Source organism: Rhodnius prolixus, unplaced genomic scaffold, assembly GCF_049639745.1.
Source record: "Rhodnius prolixus isolate KJV_2025 unplaced genomic scaffold, Rpr scaffold_4, whole genome shotgun sequence".
Lineage (NCBI taxonomy): Eukaryota > Metazoa > Arthropoda > Insecta > Hemiptera > Reduviidae > Rhodnius > Rhodnius prolixus.
The window spans coordinates 10114191-10132608 of NW_027411614.1; the positions used below are offsets into that span (position 1 = coordinate 10114191).

The following is an 18418-nucleotide window of genomic DNA, read 5'->3' on the forward strand; positions in this document are numbered from 1 at the left end:
GCTACTGTTTACTGTACCTTATTTAGAATTATGGATTCAGTATTTTATTTTATTAATTTTTATTTACAGACCCACCATAAATATAATGTATTGATAACTGGCATGTGTATTTTATTGTTTTCATTTATGTTTATGCTTCATTTATTTTGTGATTTTTTTTTACTACTGTTCAACTTGGTTTTTTATAAACACTAGGGAAGGAAGAGATTTTTATAAAACAAAATTACCTTCATTAAAACCACTATCAGCATTGAATTTTACATCGTGATCAATTGGAGATCAATTATATTATATGCTTGGCTTTTTATCAAGATCTGCTCGAAATTTTAAGGATGTCAGAACCATAATTGCCCTGTAAAAAGTAATGGTATGGTCTATTTTTTAGTACTGCTCTGCTTCTTGGTCTCCTTACCAGAAAACTTACGTTAGCAAGCTCGAATCACTTCAAAGAAGACTTCTAAGATTGCTCTGGTATCGAGAGACAAAAGCCATGACGGAAGTACCATACCACCTCATAATGGAATTTACTGGTTTGAATACTTTACAGTTTCGTGGAAAAGCTACAGACTTAATTTTTATTTTCAAAATAATAAATAATATTAACTGCTCTGAACTGTTATCACTGTTAAATTTTCACGTGCCAACAAACAATACTAGACTAAAACAAGTCTTTTCTAAAGTGTGCCGTAGTACAAATTATAGTAAATTCAGTTCTTTACCAAGAATTATGGATCAAGTTAATCATCTACCCTCTGATTTTGATTTATTCAACACTAATGATCGAATTGGAACGTTTTTTAAATAACTGATTTTTACAATTACTAGTCACTAAGGAAAATTACATTCCAAATAATTGTGCAATCATTAATTAAAATTTATTAATTTAGTAAAGTACTTCAGTTTATCTGCATTATTCACTAAATTCCTCAAAAAGCCTAAAATCAATTGTTTTTCTTTTTATTTTTACCATTGTATTATTAATATATTTTATTTCTATGTCAATGTATATATATTCTATAAATTATATGTTTCTTATATATTAAATTAAATTATATTTCTCTGTAACTGGGTGATTACCCGTACTGTAAATAAATAAACGAATTGCCTATGAGGTAGATAACGGTTGTTCAAGTTGAGGAAGATGAGTTCCTTTGGGTTGAAAACCATTTTCGTCGGCCACGTAATTGACAGTAATTGGTTTTCCGTCCGGAGCGATATAGGAGAAACTACCTTGCTTCACTAGAATATTACCAGTTCCTTCGGCATTTCTTTTCAGGAGTGCTTGTTCAGAATGTGACTGTCCATTTGGAGTACTGTAAGTGAGTGAATACTGGCCTGCATCATCTCTTATTTCAGAATATAAAAGTGCGGGCATGGAATGTGTAAATGGTGTTTGATGTTGGGCGTTTGCATAAGTTGCAACAGCTGTTACTAAAATGAGTATCTGAAATATAAAAAGTATTCTAATTACATCATAAGGTATGAAGTGTTCTTCTTTTCTTGCGCTAAGAAAGAAGCCTAGAAAGTTAGCAATATAATCATGAATTTATCTAGACTGTTTCCTATTTAGTTGAATCTAAAAAAAGGATAAGAAACTGAGTAACTAATACATTCTTTTACTTACTGCCAGAAAATTCATGATAACAGAAATCGCTCTTACTATAGAAATTTATTAACTAAATTCTGCTAATAGATTATTTCAGGGTATATAAGTATACTACCCTTCTATAATTCAAGGTCTTCTCCCACTCAATCGGCTATTTAATACAAATTTGTTTGTCTACTGTTTCATTGAGAAACAAGTAGTTTTGATTTATTTATTTTTAGATAGTTTGATTATTTTAAAGATATGCAATTTTTCTAGTTTTAAACAGTTTGAAATAATATTTGTGAAACCTTTTTCCTGAAAAAAGATTAACGTTTTATTTTAAGAAAATTCTTGGTTTAATCTTGCTAATTCAAACGAAGAAATAATCAGTAATCAGATACTATGAAAAAGAAAGTTAATTTTATCTTGTTTATCTCACGTTTCTTTTTTCTAAATTGTTATAACTAAATTTTGGACAAAACTGAATTTCAAGGGCCCCTTTAAAATCCAGCAGAAAAATATACAGTTTTTAAAATGGCATTCCATTGTCAGTTAAGTGGTTTCTAAGGCTGGCTTATCTTTGTGTGACCCAAGTTATGATCTCTTTCATTTTGACAATCTGCTTGTCTTGTTACGTCTAGTACTGATAAAGGACTCATTGTCAACAAAGCATTCTTCTTAATACTATCCCTAGCTACCTCTAAAATTACTGACCCAGTCAAACGCTCAGCTTTACCAATCTCTCCTCCTCCTCCAAAGGACCCCCTCTTAACCTGAACCTACAAATATTATACCGCCTCATCCTGTCTCCGTCGAAGTCTCAGCCCCCAACATTCACGGCATATAGACCATTCTTTTATCTGCGGTTTATCCGGAACTTGTACGGACTACCATTATCAGAACAAAATTCAAGATCCTCCGCTTGGATAAAGTCCTCTTGTACATTAATAGATCATCTTAACTCTTCAGCTCCTATCATAAGTAGTTTATCGGAAATAGCTGGAGAAAATCTTGTAAATCTTAATAACTGCTACAAGATAACAATCTTCAACCAAGGAATCTTCTGATGGAAAGCATCAACGGAGCCCGAAGAGTAAAGCAGAAACATTTCTTCCTTAAAACATAATTATGCAGTGTTTGTTACAAAAAAGTGAGTTATTACCAAGCTGAATTGTTAAACATTAAACGTATAATTCAAGAAATATTAAAGTGTAAATGAAGACCTATAAAAATTGAATGTATCAACATTTTTATTTACAAATTTAAATACATGTATCGTGATTTAAATAGTGTATATCTCGCAAATTGTACATAAAAGTTACAAACTTGGCTATAATATTGTTTCAATATAGACTAAAATTGCGTTGGAAGGTCTTCAGACCTGATAATCAAGGAAGATTATCCTAATTCAAAAGCAATGTCTATTATGAGCACTTGGTGTGACAATACCTTAAAGGATGTCTCGGAAATTTCTGAGAATAGTTAACTTTTTTATGGTAAGAAGGCTGAAACAGTGCAATCATTATTATGCCAACTAATTAAAGTTCTCAGTGGTACTTATATTTTCTTCACCAAAGAGTAAGTATTGGTTTATTTTTGGATATATCAATAATTTCGGTGATTTTGTCATACAATTCGTTTGAAAGTTCATTCACAGTTTTGTTGGCGTCAATAACCTGAAAATCATTAAAAATTTATTTTACTAAGTCCACATTTACTTGAGATTGTTTCCTAGAGTTACTTTGATCAACCACAACATTCCTATGATAAATTCTAAGGATTCAAGCTGGGTTTAAACATGGATCAAGACAGAGAGTAATAATCAAATATGTTAACTTTCAGGAACAAGGACTGTTAAAAAACAACGATTCAACTGAAAATACTAAGAACTAGTGATCTAAATATCACTTTATTTTCTTATTAATATATCTAGGGAATTCAGCAAAAATTAAATCGTAAAACTCTTATTTGAGAGACTGAAAATCTAACGGAATATTAATCTTTACCTGCCACGAATCGTCCATCAACTGCGCAAAACATTCTGCTACTTTCTTTTGGAAGAGAGAACAGTCATATCTTTCCTCGCCAAAACCTTTTCTTCCATTTATCATATTCTGTTCAAGTTGTAAATAAAAAACACCATCAGGTTTGGGCAAACCTGTTTCTGGGTTTTTAAACCATTCTAAATTCTTCGTATCCTAGAAATTTAAAGCTATTATTTTTATATACATGCTAGTACCTTCACATAAACTCGACAATATTTACTGGTTGTTTAGCCACCGAATATGCCACTCCAGAGAAAGAGTATCTATCTACAATTACAGAAACACCATTCGCTAAATATTTGTGGATGGCAGGCCTGAAATCAAAATCGCATTTAAAATCCAAGCAAAATTTAAATTAAGTAATCCAATTTCTTGAGAAGATACATAAAAAAGTATACGTACTCTAACTCCCACCGATTTGCGGTGAACAACAAATGTATAACCTGGTCTGGCAAGTCAACACTCTTAGTGAGATAATCATTAATAAGTTTTCCTGTGCTAGTTGTTCTGTCTATGAACATAATAAAATTTTCTTCATTTCTCAAGTTTTTTTAATACAATTTATGACCAATTTAAATTATACATATGTACCCGGGAAACAAATCAATGTCGCTGCTATGTTATTCTTATTCAATTTCTCCACTAATTTTGTACATTGCGTACTTTTCCCACTTCTATCAACACCTTCAATCACTATTAATGCTCCACGATTAAACATTATTTTTTATGGATTCTTTGCGGCCACAAAACTCTCGTTACTTAACATAAAGATTCAAACAAGCATTTCACGTTCTTGTCATTCATACCTATACTGCACTTAAGGCGGGAATTGACTAACGGCTTATCACAAAGAAAAAAGTTTTATCTCCTTGTTACTCTTATGGATAATTCTTGATAGCGAAGATACCATTGTGTTAGTGATTCCAACAGAAGTTATTAGGATGTATTGATAATGTTTTCAACTATTGAGTATCTTTAAAAATAATCGTGAAATTGTGCAGTAACGTAACTTAGCGCTAATAGACGGATTCTTCAGGAATCACTATCTGTGAACCAGGTTATGAAGTATCGTGTAAACATAAACAAAACAGGAACCGTAAAATGAAGTATTGTTTGTAAATGATCCTACTTACTATTAAATTATTATTTAGTTCATTTTATTCTTTGCTTTCTAATTTATAAATAAGCGGCTCCATGTTCATATATCTGAGCAAAAAGGTTATTCCTAATATATTTCTTGCATGGTATATGTACGATAACGCTCATGAAAGATCATTTTTGTCATACTCATTGGATTGTATAACGTTATTATGCCCTCATATGGCTGAAACAATTGTGTTTTAGAAATTAAATAATATCAGTAAAGCTACTACCTCCTAAGACATTTAATTTCTGTTTTAATAATTACACGGAGAAAACTTTAATAAATACTAATTTATTGGTAAAATGTTGTAGATAGCAATATCAAACAATATTAGGATACAATGTTTGGCATGGAACAGTTCACAAGGATGGATAGCAGTTGGTGGAGACGATGGACTATTGAAAGTTTTAAAGTTAGATTCTGGTGAGTTTGCAGTTAAATAAATTTCCTCTTTATTTTTGAAAAAGATGCGCAATATCGAATTCAATTTTTTTTTAGGAAACGCAAAAGGAGTAGCTCATCCAGCTATCCTTTCGATGAATCAAACGCTAGAGGGTCACACAGGTAAAGTTCAAGTGATCACTTGGAATGAACAAAATGAAAAATTAACGACTAGCGATCAGAATGGATTAATTATTGTATGGACTATGCATAAGGTTTGAAACTTTAATATAGATGTACACATGTATACAATGTTTTAAACTCTTCTATTTGCTTGGATTTAGTTAATGACATTGACACGAAATTTATAATAAAGTACAGTAGCTGTCCGCCTCCACCCACAACCTAGTCGGTAGTCGGTAGTGAAGTAAAAAAAAGCCCGCCTGAAATTTGATAAATAGTTATAAGGGAAGGAAACTTATTCACAAGAAATCTGATTCCTTATATTTTTTATTATTTTTTTTTTTTTTTGCGCATCAACAGCTGAGGTTATTAGCGCCCGGAGCTTTTTACAGTGCACTACCGGCCTACAGACAGTGTTCTCTCTTTACAGACAACACTGTCCATCACCGGACAGTGAGCTGTAAGATGCTCCTAGGAAGAGAAAATCTAAGGGTCATCAGCTTCCTCATTATGTCTGCTTTGAATCAATTGAATAGTACATTCAATTTTGTCCTCGATAGTTCTTCAAACTCTGCGAATTGTTTCCAATAAAATATCAAATTTATTGGGGTAGTTTAAATAGTCCAAGAATCTATCTATCAGTTGGTAATTCGACTCTTCTCCTCATTATCTATTACAGACTTTTAAAAATTGCCAGAAGTTAGCTTCGATGTTGGATCATTCTTCATTTAATCCTTAATTTTTTCCTACTTCTCAATACCATCGTGGTATAAAGAACAACCGACGTTTGCGTTGGTTTTCGTGCATGTAGACCATTTATGTTGAATCATATTTCTCAATAAGATTTTCATTTAATAACACTTTTATATTAATGTTGTACACTGTATGTTGCAACTTAAGGGATTTTAAGGTTTAATCGAATAAAATTCCATAGTATTTCTCATGTATTCCAATTAAAAAAGTTTAGAATTAAGTGATATTAAGTGCAGTTTAACAAGTGTATCATTTTTTTGCCTACGGGCTCTACATTAGCAATCAGGCATGCAGTATCAAAGGAGATGGTATGTTACCCTTGTAGCTACGATTCCTTACTCTCTTTGAAGCTTTAACAAGTAGAGTAATGGAGTGATGCTGTAAATTGCTTAGGTTTTTTTTTGTTTTTAAATTGTATTTGTTGTAATTTTTGTTCAAGAAAAGGAACATATCTATGTAATCTTCCAATGTTTTAAAATTCTTTTTTTAATAAAAAAACACAAAATTCAGGGTTCTTGGTACGAGGAGATGATCAACAATAGAAATAAGTCGGTTGTTAAAGGAATGGCTTGGGATTCAGTTGGACAAAAAATATGTATAGTCTATGAAGATGGTTAGTCAAATCTTTTCTGAATGTTTTATTGTTGTTTTTTTTTTTAAAACTTATGTTTGATTTGCATTATTTAAGGATTATTGGTCACTTAATTTTTCTCTAAAAATTGTTTAGGTGCTGTTATTGTTGGTTCAGTTGATGGGAATCGAATATTTGGTATGGAATTAAAGGGACATACTCTGACTGGAGTACAGTGGTCCCCAGACGGAAAATGTTTAGCTTTTAGTTTACGAAATGGTGAAGTCCATATATATGACAGTCAAGGAAATTTTTCTGTAAGTTACTTTTTCATAAGGTGAAAAACCAGCGCCCTTTCCAAATAAGTGATGTTATTACTTTTTAGATGCAAGTTGGTATTCAGTGCTTTCCATCTTTGGTTATGTCTGGTGTTCCTGTTGTTGGGATGACTTGGTATGATGGTAGAAATGGTTATGTCGACCAAGACTGTCCATGTTTCGCTATTTGCTACCAAACAGGACAAGTGCAGATTATGCGAAATCAAAATGACGAAAGTGAGTTAAAATAAGGTTTGATTTTTCGAGCACATAGCTTTCTTCATAAACATTTTTGTTTTTAATTTTAAATTATTTTTTGGTGGTTATTACAGTGCCCATTGTTTTTGATACTCGAATGAATGCGGTTAACTGCAGTTGGAATCATAATGGAAGCATTCTAGCTGTAATTGGATCTGCAATATTACCAGATGAAAATAAAGAATGTAATGTAGTGCAATTCTACTCAGTATTTGGAGAGGTAATGTTTTAGTAATAAGAAATTGTACCATATTTTAACCAATAATGGAGAAACCTACATTCGTCGTTTATGTTGATAATATGGGTGTAGACGTCAGATACAGACTCATGAGTTTGTGAACAACTTATGTTTTTTTTTTCAAAAGGGCAATCGGCAACAAACTCCAGGATTTCTTTGGCATATCTTTTTGCAATAAAATATTTTTATACTAATATCTGTTCGTAAGGGCAGATACATTGATTCCGCTTTTGCAAATGACTGCCTTTGAACATGATAACCAGGCGAAGTTACTGTAAAAAATTGCTTATCCCATCTGCATAGAATAATTCATCTGGAAAAAGAACAATTCCGAGATTATCAATGCCAATTTGATTTGAATCAAAATACTATTATATTTCAAGGCTTTTTGCAATAGAGGATATGGTCTAGAAATCTAGGATTAGATCTTATTCTTTCTCTAATGGAGCGTAAACTAACTATTCAAGTTGTTCTCGCATTAACGGACTAATTTAGATGCCATAATATACAGAGAGTTTGAGAAACTGTTATCTCACTAACATACCATGTAAATCAGACCGTTAATTGAACTATCACTTCGGTATTACGCTATTCTGAGGGTTTTTAATATTGTTTACATATAATGTAAACACAAATGTTGCAATTTTTCAATTTAGCTTGGCTTCCAGCGATATAAATTTATACAATATAAATGGTAAAAAAAAAGATTGTTTTACTTGGTTGTATAGATTAGATTCATTTGCTTTGTAAAAAAATATGAAAAAAAGAATATTTAATTGTACTTAAAATCACTGCTCCTGACTGAATTCTTCATTTGTTTATTTACTAAGTGTATAAACTCAGATTCTAGTTCTGAAAAAACCTGAAATTTTTTAAAAGAATGTAAAATATCTATCTAATGTCTTCATCTTTAATGGTACATTAACATGGTACATTCTACAGCACATAAGGATGTTGAAAATACCAGGACGAGTTATAACATCCTGCGTTTGGGAAGGATCATCATTGCGTATAGCTTTTGCCGTTGATTCCTTTATTTACTTTGCAATTATACGACCAGATTACAAATGGGGCTACTTTAGTAGCACTTTGGTATGTTCTTACCAAAAGCAAACTGGAACCCAGATTACATTTTGGGATACTAATAATAATGAGGCAAGTGGTATTTTCTATTTGTATTTTTCAGGTATAATAGTACTTATGATTTACAGTCTGCTTATTTCCTTTGTAGATGCACACTAAGACAGTGACAACATTGTATGGTATAGCTGCATTTAAAGAATACTGTGTCCTCGCCACTAAATCGGATGACTCCAGCGGTCAGTTTGCTCTCCTTGTTTGTAATTCTATTGCGACACCAGTTGATAGTAAGTTCTTAACAAACCATTATGTTACATAATCTCTTAATTTATGTTAATCAATTAAGCTATAATTTTAAAATAGCTTTCTAATTAGTTATTAATTAATAAGAACGCTTTTAATAATGTTATTTTCATTCATTCCGAAATTTCATTGAGATACTTAACTGATTTGATATACTCATATTTGTTGGTTTTTAGGAAAATATATGAATATTGAACCTCTATGGGTGGCTTTAAATAGTTCACATGTTTTTGCCGCTTCTAAAGATCATTTCTTAATATGGCATTTTATGACACCAAAATCACAGACAACACTTGGAATTGCAGGTTAGTTTTTAAGAGGTGTTAATGGTTTACCTTTCTCAGGTTCCAAGTAGAATAAAGAAATGATATCTAGACTACCTTCGTTGAGTTACATAAGTACAAGTAATTCGGGAACAGATTATCTCTCAATATTGTAAGTTTTCAAGATAGTAGCTTAACAGAAGAGTAAAATTTACACTAAATCGACTGCAAAATATTCATTACTTTACACAATGTATTTAAAAAAAAAATGTGTTTTCAAATTTAAAGAAGAGTGACTTAGGAATGAAGATTGTTTTGATCCAAAACAATTAGTTGGAGTTCGCAATATGTCAGTTTTTGTTAAACATCTCATATCGTACCGCCGAATTCTATTTGCCGATTCGCGGAGAAAGTCATGGCTGAGCCGGAAGCAGGCCACTAAACGGCTCTCGGAAGTTTCCAATGGAGTTGTCTTTTTTCCAAAAAATCAAGAATCCCAAAGAAAAAAATTTATTATGGTGCCAAATATGTTTGCAGGAACTAAACATAGGAAAGAAAGATTATATCATATCGATGATACACCTTCTGGTGTTGCGGAAGTAATCCAAGATTTAGACAAGTCCTACCAAGTAAGCATTGTATCTGATATTAAGTCACAATAATTTAATAAATTTAACATGAATAATGACTACATTTTAATTTTTATAGCCAACCACAAATATGCAGGTAAACTTAAACTGAATATTACAGAAATTAATGGTTTATTTAATTTGTTTTATTTATCATTACAACAATTTTAGGCTACAGGTGATCCAATTTGTTGCATAGCTGCTTCTGATAAGATACTTGTGTTAGGCAGAGAATCCGGAGCATTACAACGTTATTCATTACCACAAGTTGCACTTGTCCAGAGATACGCGTTATCTTCAAGGCCGCAAAGTCTTGCAATCAATTCTAATTCTACGTTAGTTTTTTTTTTGTCTGTAATAAAATGATGTATATTCGAACTATATTTTAAATATATATTAAATTAAATATTATTCCAGCCGTATTTCCGTAATCGATAGTACGGGAGTTTTGACGATCGTAGAGTTTGATGGTAGCGTGGATGGTGGAGGTAAATTAGAACGACGTGATGTCTGGACAATGCTATGGGCATCAGATAATCCGAATCTTCTGGCAATCATGGAGAAAACTAGAATGTATGTTATCAGAGGAACTGATCCTGAAGAACCGATCATGTGTTCTGGTTACATTGCAACATTTCAGGTGTGTAGCATAGTAAGACAATTTCCAACCTATCAACACTAATAATAATACTCGGGGCGGATGTTGGTCTAGTGTTCAAGAGCGTGGCTTTGTTAGTGGGAGATCCCCAGTTCGAATCCCGCTTATGACTACTTTTTATTTGTTAGAAAAAGTTGTTCATAGTAAAGAATGAGCTTCCGCCTCCGACCATGACGCCTAATTGGTAGTTGGACGTTAAGCCCCGCCTGAAAAAATAGGCGATTACTGTATTTTAGTAACGCTCCAAACATTCTCATTGGACTCAGAATTCATAGATCATAGCAATAGCCACTTCTCTGGGCTGAACATTTAGAAGAGCGCCTTGACTTGCGATCGTGGATAAACTTCCTTCTTATCTGTTAGATGTAAATAGATGTACCCACATAGCATCTACTAAATTAAAGTTCAGAAATATTTCTAGCAACCTTTAAACAGTTCATTCAATTTTCAGGATTTGGAAATTAGAGCAATCCTACTTGATGAAATATTTGCTAATCCAGAGGTACTCAGTGTTGAAGAACATATCCTTGATCTGGAAGTGAAATCTCTTCGTGATACTCGGGAATTATTAGAAAAAGTTGGTATTAAAGAAGCAACATCTTTCATTGAAGAAAATCCGCACCCAAGGCTTTGGTAATTAATTCAATAATTTGTGTAATATAATGTTCGGCAGAATCTTCATTAGATTAATATGACTCAGTTTTAGATTACATACATTTTTTAACAAAGCTGTAATTACTTTTTTTCTAAATTTATTAGGCGTTTATTAGCTGAGGCTGCGATCAAAAAGCTTGATTTAAAAACTGCGGAAGCTGCATTTGTTCGATGCAGCGATTATCCTGGAATACAATTAATTAAAAGATTATCCAATGTAACTAATGATCAGATTAAGAAGGCACAAATCGCTGCTTACTTTGGTGAATTTAATGAAGCTGAAAAATTGTATATTGATATCGATAGAAGGTAAATATTAATTAACAGGATTTATGTACTAAATCATGGACAGAAGCTTAGAGATGAATGAGTTTGGTATCGATTCCTAAAAGGAAACAAATAAGAAATATCTGTTTGATTTGTAATTATTACTATTGGGTTGGTGCAAAAATAATGCAGGTTTTTGAACTTTCATCTTTTGTTTACTTCTGCTTGCCAAGTAAACAAAGATAATCCTCCAGTCTAGGTAATGGATTATAAACAATGTTTATTAATGTTGTTTTTCCTCAAATATCAGTTTAGTTTGTGTTCCATTTTGTATGAGTTAAGACCTCCGATATTCACCATGTCAAAACAAGATTTTCGTCAAATTTATTTTTACGAGTTCAAACTTGGTCGAAGTGCGGCTCAAACTGCGCGTAACATCAATGTTGTTTGGGGTGAAGGAAGCATCAGTGAATGTACAGTGCAGCGATGGTTCCAAAAATTTCGTGTTGGAGATTTTGATATCGAAGACAAGGAAGGTCGCGGTAGGCCCTCTGTTGTTGATCACGACCATCTTAGGGCATTGGTGGAAGATAACCCTCGCAAAACCACTCGGGACTTTGCGAGAGAAGTTAGTGTTGACCACTCAACAGTCGTTCGCCATCTCGAACAAATTGGTAAAGTTAAAAAGCTCGACACGTGGGTACCCCACGAATTGACCCAGAGCCAAAAACATCGGCGTTTTGAAATTTGCAATTCTCTTCTGTTGCGCTACCAAAATGAACCATTTCTTAATCGAATCGTGACATGTGATGAAAAATGGATCCAATACGACAACAGGAGACGGTCAGGCCAGTGGCTGGACAAGGATGAAGCACCAAAACATTTCGCGAAACCAAGCCGGCACCCGAAAAAAGTAATGGTGACAGTGTGGTGGTCTACTGCAGGGTGTTATTCATTACAGCTTCCTAAATACTGGCGAAACAATCATGGCTGAAACATATTGTCAAGAAATTGACAAAATGCATAGGAAATTGCAAAATCTTTGTCCAGCATTGGTGAATCGGAAAGGACCAATTCTTCTTCACGATAACGCCAGGCCACATATCGCAATGCCAACTCTCAGGAAACTTCAGGAATTGAAATATGAAACACTTCCGCACCCTCCATACTCCCCCGATCTCTCGCCGACGGACTTCCACTTATTTAGACATTTGGACAACTTCTTAAGAGGAAAAAAATCTTAGGGACCGAAGTGAAACCGAAAATGCCTTCCGCGAGTTTATTGAGAGTTTAAATAAAGATTTTTTAGAAACTGGAATAAGAATGCTTCTGACACGTTGGCAACTATGTGTTGATAATGATGGAACATATTTTGAATAAATAATCTTAGTTTTATACAAATTATAATAATTTTTTTTTTGGCATATAAAAACCTGCATTATTTTTGCACCAACCCAATAAATTTGTTCTACTGAACCAGTACCAGTTTTAATCATTAAATTTTAACGGCTAAAGAGTAAATGCATAAAGAGCGTATCTTTGTTGTTCGCCTTAAAAAAAAAACAACGGTTGACTGGTAAAATTTAAATTTGATTTATTTAGATTGAAGAGTTGTAAATGAGAGCCTGAATAGTTGAAATAATAATTACTTTCATAATTTGTTGAAAGGTGCACTTATATTACAGAGACAAAAAAAAATCTACTTCACAATTCTGTTTAAACTAAAATAAATATTTGTTAAAATTTAAAATGTATTTATTATTAGTGATTCCATCTAATAATAATTCCAGAGACTTGGCAATTACTTTGAGAGAACGTCTTGGCGATTGGTTCAGAGTTATCCAGTTACTGAAAATGGGAACTGGCGGTACAGATTCTCAACTTCAAGCTGCTTGGAATTCAATTGGCGATTATTTTTCTGACAGAAGCAACTGGTAAGCATCAATCAAAGCAAACAATGATAATGATATCCATTTTTTTGTGTCATTAAAACCAGTAATACCTTTTTTGGCCTAATCAAGGTCAGCGGCCAAGGAATATTATGAAAGAGCCCATAATACGGAACAACTTATTAAATGTTACCAACTTCTTGAAGATTATGATTCATTAGAGAAGGTTGTTGCTACATTACCAGATAAACATCCATTATTAAAAGATATTGGTGAAATTTTTGTTTCGGTTGGTATGTGTAAACAAGCGGTATCCACTTACATTAAGGTAAGTTAGGTTCAAAGCATCAGAAATTTAGGTACTAAGAGATTTCAAAATCTTTAGCCAGTAATTATTGTTTTATTCTTCAGAGTGGTCTTGTGGAAACTGCTGTTCAATCATGTGTTCAGCTAAACCAATGGGACCAAGCTGTGGCTCTTGCGGAAACCTACAGTATGTTACCTCAAATTGCATTCATGCTTGACAAATATGCAAATACATTAATTACTAAAAACAGACATCTGGAAGTAATACAGCTTTATAGAAAAGCTAATAGACAACTGGATGCTGCTAAGATAATGTATCAGGTTGGCCTTTTACCGTTTTGAATGTTCTTGTTTTACTTTTTCCTATTTCGGAAATAAAAAGTATTTAATAAATAGGATTATCAGAGGCAGAACTTGAAACATATGAATTAAAAGAATTTAAATTTTCTTTAATTTAATACTTTTAGTTTAATACTTTAGTAAGAAAAATTGTTCTGGAAGGCTTTGGAGAGCAGAGACATTACACTGAAGCCATTAAGCTAAATTCATTAAAAAAAGTCTATCTCTTTCATTATCAACTGGAAGTGAGGCTTTACTTAAAAGATTCCCCATAAGCTTACCGTACCTCTTGTAGTTTCTTGAACTTTAAGCCCTAAATGAAAATGGGGACTAATCACATTTTATTTTATTTTAGAAGGTAGTAGTAGAAGTTTTATTGTATCTAAACTTACTTTGGTTTTATGGCAATTCATTCTCTATCATACAGTTTGAAATGAAATAAAAATTCGTTACAAAATTAGGTAGAAAAGTTGTCAGAAATAACTTGTTGTGAAGTTAGTTACATAATAGTTATCTGGATATAAAAAATCGTATCAATATAAGATTCGATTGTTAGCCTTTTTCGGTTTCTGAAGATTTTGTTTTGGTCCTAAACTCGTTCTTGTAGAAAATCTTAGAGTCATTTGAAGTAAGTAAGAGCGCCATTTGAGGAAGCGAGAGAGAATCAATAAAGTTACAAGTCCTCTCCCTAAATGTAATGTAAACGTTTGTTAAATAAACGTTTCATAAAAAAATAACTGCCAGTTTCAGTCATGATATATTTATATTAGTATAATGTCACGTAATTTACAAAATTATTTACCTAAATTACATATTCATTTTAATATAATTATTGTTAACACACTGTAAACATGTTCCTCAGCTCTGAAAATAACCTAGTCCCTAGGTCGAAAGCTCGGCATAATAAAAATATATCATGACTGAAACTGGCAGTTATTTCTTCATCCTATTGAAACTATGAATCATTCACCAAAAATAGTGAACAGTTAACATTTCATGTTTTGTTTTATTTGTTTATATACGCAGTTGGCTGAAAAGGAAATATCCAAAAAATCAAAACCTATTAGAATTAAGAAATTGTATGTTCTTTCGGCATTATTAGTTGAAGAACATTTGAATCAAAAAAGTATTAGTTCTTCAGGTATGTTTAACAAAAAAAAGTTGCCAAATTGTATTTATTTCGATGTGGTTGGAAAACTCAGTTGTTTTTTTCTTTCGAAACAGATAAAATTGGTTTCTTAGTAGAAGATTATGACGAATTGAGAGGTATTGATTTGAAAATGGTAGACAATGCCTGGCGGGGAGCTGAAGCCTATCATTTCCTAATGTTGGCACAAAGACAATTGTATGAAGGTATGTTGCCATTACCAGTTCTGATTCGGTGCGTTGCGTGCACATTTGAATGTTTGACGAATGTTCTTTGCTCTTTATGGCTTTTCATTACAATTGTTGCTAATTCAATTGCCTTAATGAAATAGGTCATGCTGATCTAGCAACAATGACAAGTATTCATTTGAAGTCATACGAAGGAATAGTAGACCCGGAAGAAATTTATTGTCTGATTGCTCTGGCCAGTTGTAACAGTAAAGCATTCGGCACAGCTTCTAAAGCTTTCATGAAACTGGAATCTCTCCCTACGGTAACTGTTATATACATAACATTAAAATTAGAAATATATTTTTTAGCAGTTATTTAAATAGGAGCATAATTTTTATTTTGCAGTTCAGTGAATCAAAGAAAGAACAGTATGCTGATTTGGCGATGCAAATTTTCACAAGACATCCACCAAAAGATCCAAAAGGAATTTTTGTATCATGCAGTACTTGTTCATCAACACTGCCAGCTTGGTGAGAAATGCTTTTTCTAAATATTTCGGGTCAACAGTATAATATAGCAGAATTTATTTTAAGAGGTAGTTGGGTACATCTACAGAGGACGTTGTGTTCGTCATATCACGTCAGTTTAAGAATAAATAAAGCACAACTGCAAAATAAAATATTCATTTGTAAATAACAGTGATATAACTAGCGAACATTATGTTTTAGAACATTATGGGGATTGCTTCAATTTGAAATGATGTTCTTTTAAGTGTGAAACGAACGAAATTCGACAGTGAATTACTACAACTAAAATGAATAATCAACTTCTTGAATAAGAAGGGGATAGAAATTTTTCCAAGCTTTCACATTGTGCATATATTTCATATATATTTATTCTTTGCTGACCTATTATTATGCGGCCATCATGAGTCGTATGGATCTAATGACTAATTGACTTTGCTCATTTATTGATCATGCTTAAATGTCAACATTTTATAAACAAAATAAAAACGAAACAGTAATTTCTCTTCCCTTCTCGGCTGAACCAATCAGTCCACAGAAATAAAAAATAGTATCCGACGAAACATTCTAATTGGCCCATATAAATCACAATAAAGTAAAAGTATTTACTATAACTAAGATACCAAAAACTCAAGTACTGATTTTTATTGATGCTATTGTATGTTTGCCTTCAATTTTAAATCATTATCATGCTGTTTTTTGTTTTTTAATAATTCATTTAATGAAATTTAATTTCAGGAATGGAATTTGTCCGGGTTGTGAAGTAAGATATCCAGTATGCATTGTCTCAGGCCGTCCGTTGCTGAATCTTACATCCGCTTGGACGTGTAAGATGTGTAAACACAGCGCTAGTCATATGGGTGTCAGACAGATTTGTCCATTATGCCATGCTAAATCGTAATTAAACTTGACTCACATTTGAGGTCCTAATGAAATGGTTAAATAGGGAACATCCTTGTTGAATTCTTTTATTTTCCACATTTCTCTATATTGGGTGTGGCTATTATCTTTTACTTCTTCAAATCACTTGGATTTTTTTTAAAGATAACTTTTGAAAGTTTCTATTGTAAATTGGGTTTTATGACTCAGGTCCTTTTTTTTTTCTTCTTTTTAAATTATTGACGTTGTAACTGAACCATGATTTTGTTTCTCTCAACATTGCTTAGTAATATTTTTTTTATTTATGATCTCTAAGTTATTGACTGAATATTTATTATTTAATAATAATCTATCCGTCCTTTAATTACTTGTGAAAATCCGTCCAGTAACTATTTTTTTTTTAAATTCTGTTTTGAAGAAAAACAGCAATTATGAGTATTATTGGAAGTGCATTAAATATGTAGTTTTAAGAGTGAAAAGAAATACAAATCACAAAAAGGAGTGTTTTTTTATTGCAGTTTGGTTGGCGCTAGGAAAACAAAATTTTATTGACTTCCTTTGTAATTTTATTAATACTTATTGACTTATTTTGCTAGTTTTTCTGGCGATATGTTCTAATTTCACAAAACTAAACATGTATTTTTGTATGCACTGATTTAGGTACACATGGGTTTAAACTATTTGAATTTAACATTGAGAGCGCAAATAGAAAAATACTTACTTTGTTCGTGTTATTATTTCTTTTAACCCTCTTGAGAGGGATTTTCGCATTCGTTTTAATTAGATTGTGAATATATCTTAGCAATTATTTATAACGCCTTTAGGAGTTTCTTCAAAAAGTTTTGTAAAAATTTGTCCCCTTTTTATTAGTATGAATTTTATGACACGACTTTTGAAATCAGTAAGCAAAACTAGAGTGAAGCATTTTTGATGATTTCAGTTTTAGATATTTTTTAGAGTGATTTTTTTCATTAAAGTTGTTTCACTAGCAATGATACTATATCTTTTATCCCAACGTAGAATGTATAAACTAACTTACCCTGTGGGCCTGGATTATGGTGGATATCTGAGCTATTATAGAATACTCTTTAACTTGTGAAAATAAATACAGAAATAAGAAACATGAAATTTATAGTTTTAAATATTTATCTTCTGTTGCAAAGCAATTTAGTTTTCTAGCTTAATAGTCATTTTTTTATTTGTATATTTTCTTTCCCTACAGATATTCTGATTGTGAAGAATTGTAGTTTAAACTAACAAGTTTCATTCCTTCACAAACTAACTGCCAAAAAGTTACGAGTATTCTAGTGATGTTTTATAGGAGTATCAGCTAACCGCCGTAAATCCGAAACTATCTTCAATTTGTTTGAAAGATGAATGAAAAATAGATACTGTTCATACTGTTTTGTAGAGTTTGTGGACTTTTGTTCATTATATACTGTTTTTTAATTTTTTTAGTTTAAAGCTACTTTATACTAAGCAGACAACTAGGGCTAATGTTCCAACACGTGTTCATTTTTCTACATAGAATGTTTTTTTTTTCTGTTGCGAAGCAACAACCTAATGTTTTCTGCTCGCAATAGTACATTTTGTGATATTATTGTTTTTCTAAGAAAAAATAATCGTCTTGTTAGCAATTTGGGATTAAGCGCCATATTTATTTTTGTTATAAACAAAATGTATTTTTGTATTTTAATTTATATGCTTATTAAATATTTTTTCTTCAAGGAACTAATTTATTTTACCCTTTAATTTTATGATTAAATTGGATTCTCTTTTGCACAATCATCTTACAGTGATGAACATATCAATCCAAATTATCTTCTGCTTCC

At 32.0% G+C, this 18418-nt stretch overlaps 3 protein-coding genes across 3 annotated transcripts; 1 reads left to right on the plus strand and 2 right to left on the minus strand.

Moving 5' to 3' along the window:
- Window positions 1-98: 98 nt before the first annotated feature.
- On the minus strand, window positions 99-2688 carry LOC141455958 (endocuticle structural glycoprotein ABD-5-like). Its single transcript, XM_074131476.1, has 2 exons — window positions 1625-2688; window positions 99-1444 (listed from the first exon to the last, which is right to left on the minus strand). Exons 1-2 carry the CDS (start codon window positions 1637-1639, stop codon window positions 1106-1108), a joined length of 354 nt encoding a protein of 117 aa, XP_073987577.1. The 5' UTR covers window positions 1640-2688; the 3' UTR covers window positions 99-1105.
- Window positions 2689-2820: 132 nt separating this feature from the next.
- Window positions 2821-4589, minus strand: LOC141455956 (thymidylate kinase). Its single transcript, XM_074131473.1, has 5 exons — window positions 4225-4589; window positions 4036-4144; window positions 3854-3947; window positions 3595-3786; window positions 2821-3264 (listed from the first exon to the last, which is right to left on the minus strand). Exons 1-5 carry the CDS (start codon window positions 4349-4351, stop codon window positions 3157-3159), a joined length of 630 nt encoding a protein of 209 aa, XP_073987574.1. The 5' UTR covers window positions 4352-4589; the 3' UTR covers window positions 2821-3156.
- A 71-nt stretch (window positions 4590-4660) lies between these two features.
- On the plus strand, window positions 4661-18313 carry Oseg4 (intraflagellar transport protein Oseg4). Its single transcript, XM_074131470.1, has 25 exons — window positions 4661-4851; window positions 5089-5200; window positions 5276-5433; window positions 6605-6707; window positions 6822-6982; window positions 7051-7219; window positions 7315-7460; window positions 8421-8633; window positions 8710-8845; window positions 9038-9166; window positions 9662-9753; window positions 9833-9850; window positions 9925-10088; window positions 10171-10393; window positions 10863-11044; window positions 11171-11374; window positions 13123-13266; window positions 13354-13549; window positions 13633-13848; window positions 14893-15007; window positions 15091-15219; window positions 15345-15505; window positions 15589-15713; window positions 16446-16604; window positions 17809-18313. The coding sequence occupies exons 1-25, from the start codon at window positions 4828-4830 to the stop codon at window positions 17831-17833; spliced, it is 3504 nt and encodes a 1167-aa protein (XP_073987571.1). The 5' UTR covers window positions 4661-4827; the 3' UTR covers window positions 17834-18313.
- Window positions 18314-18418: the final 105 nt, after the last annotated feature.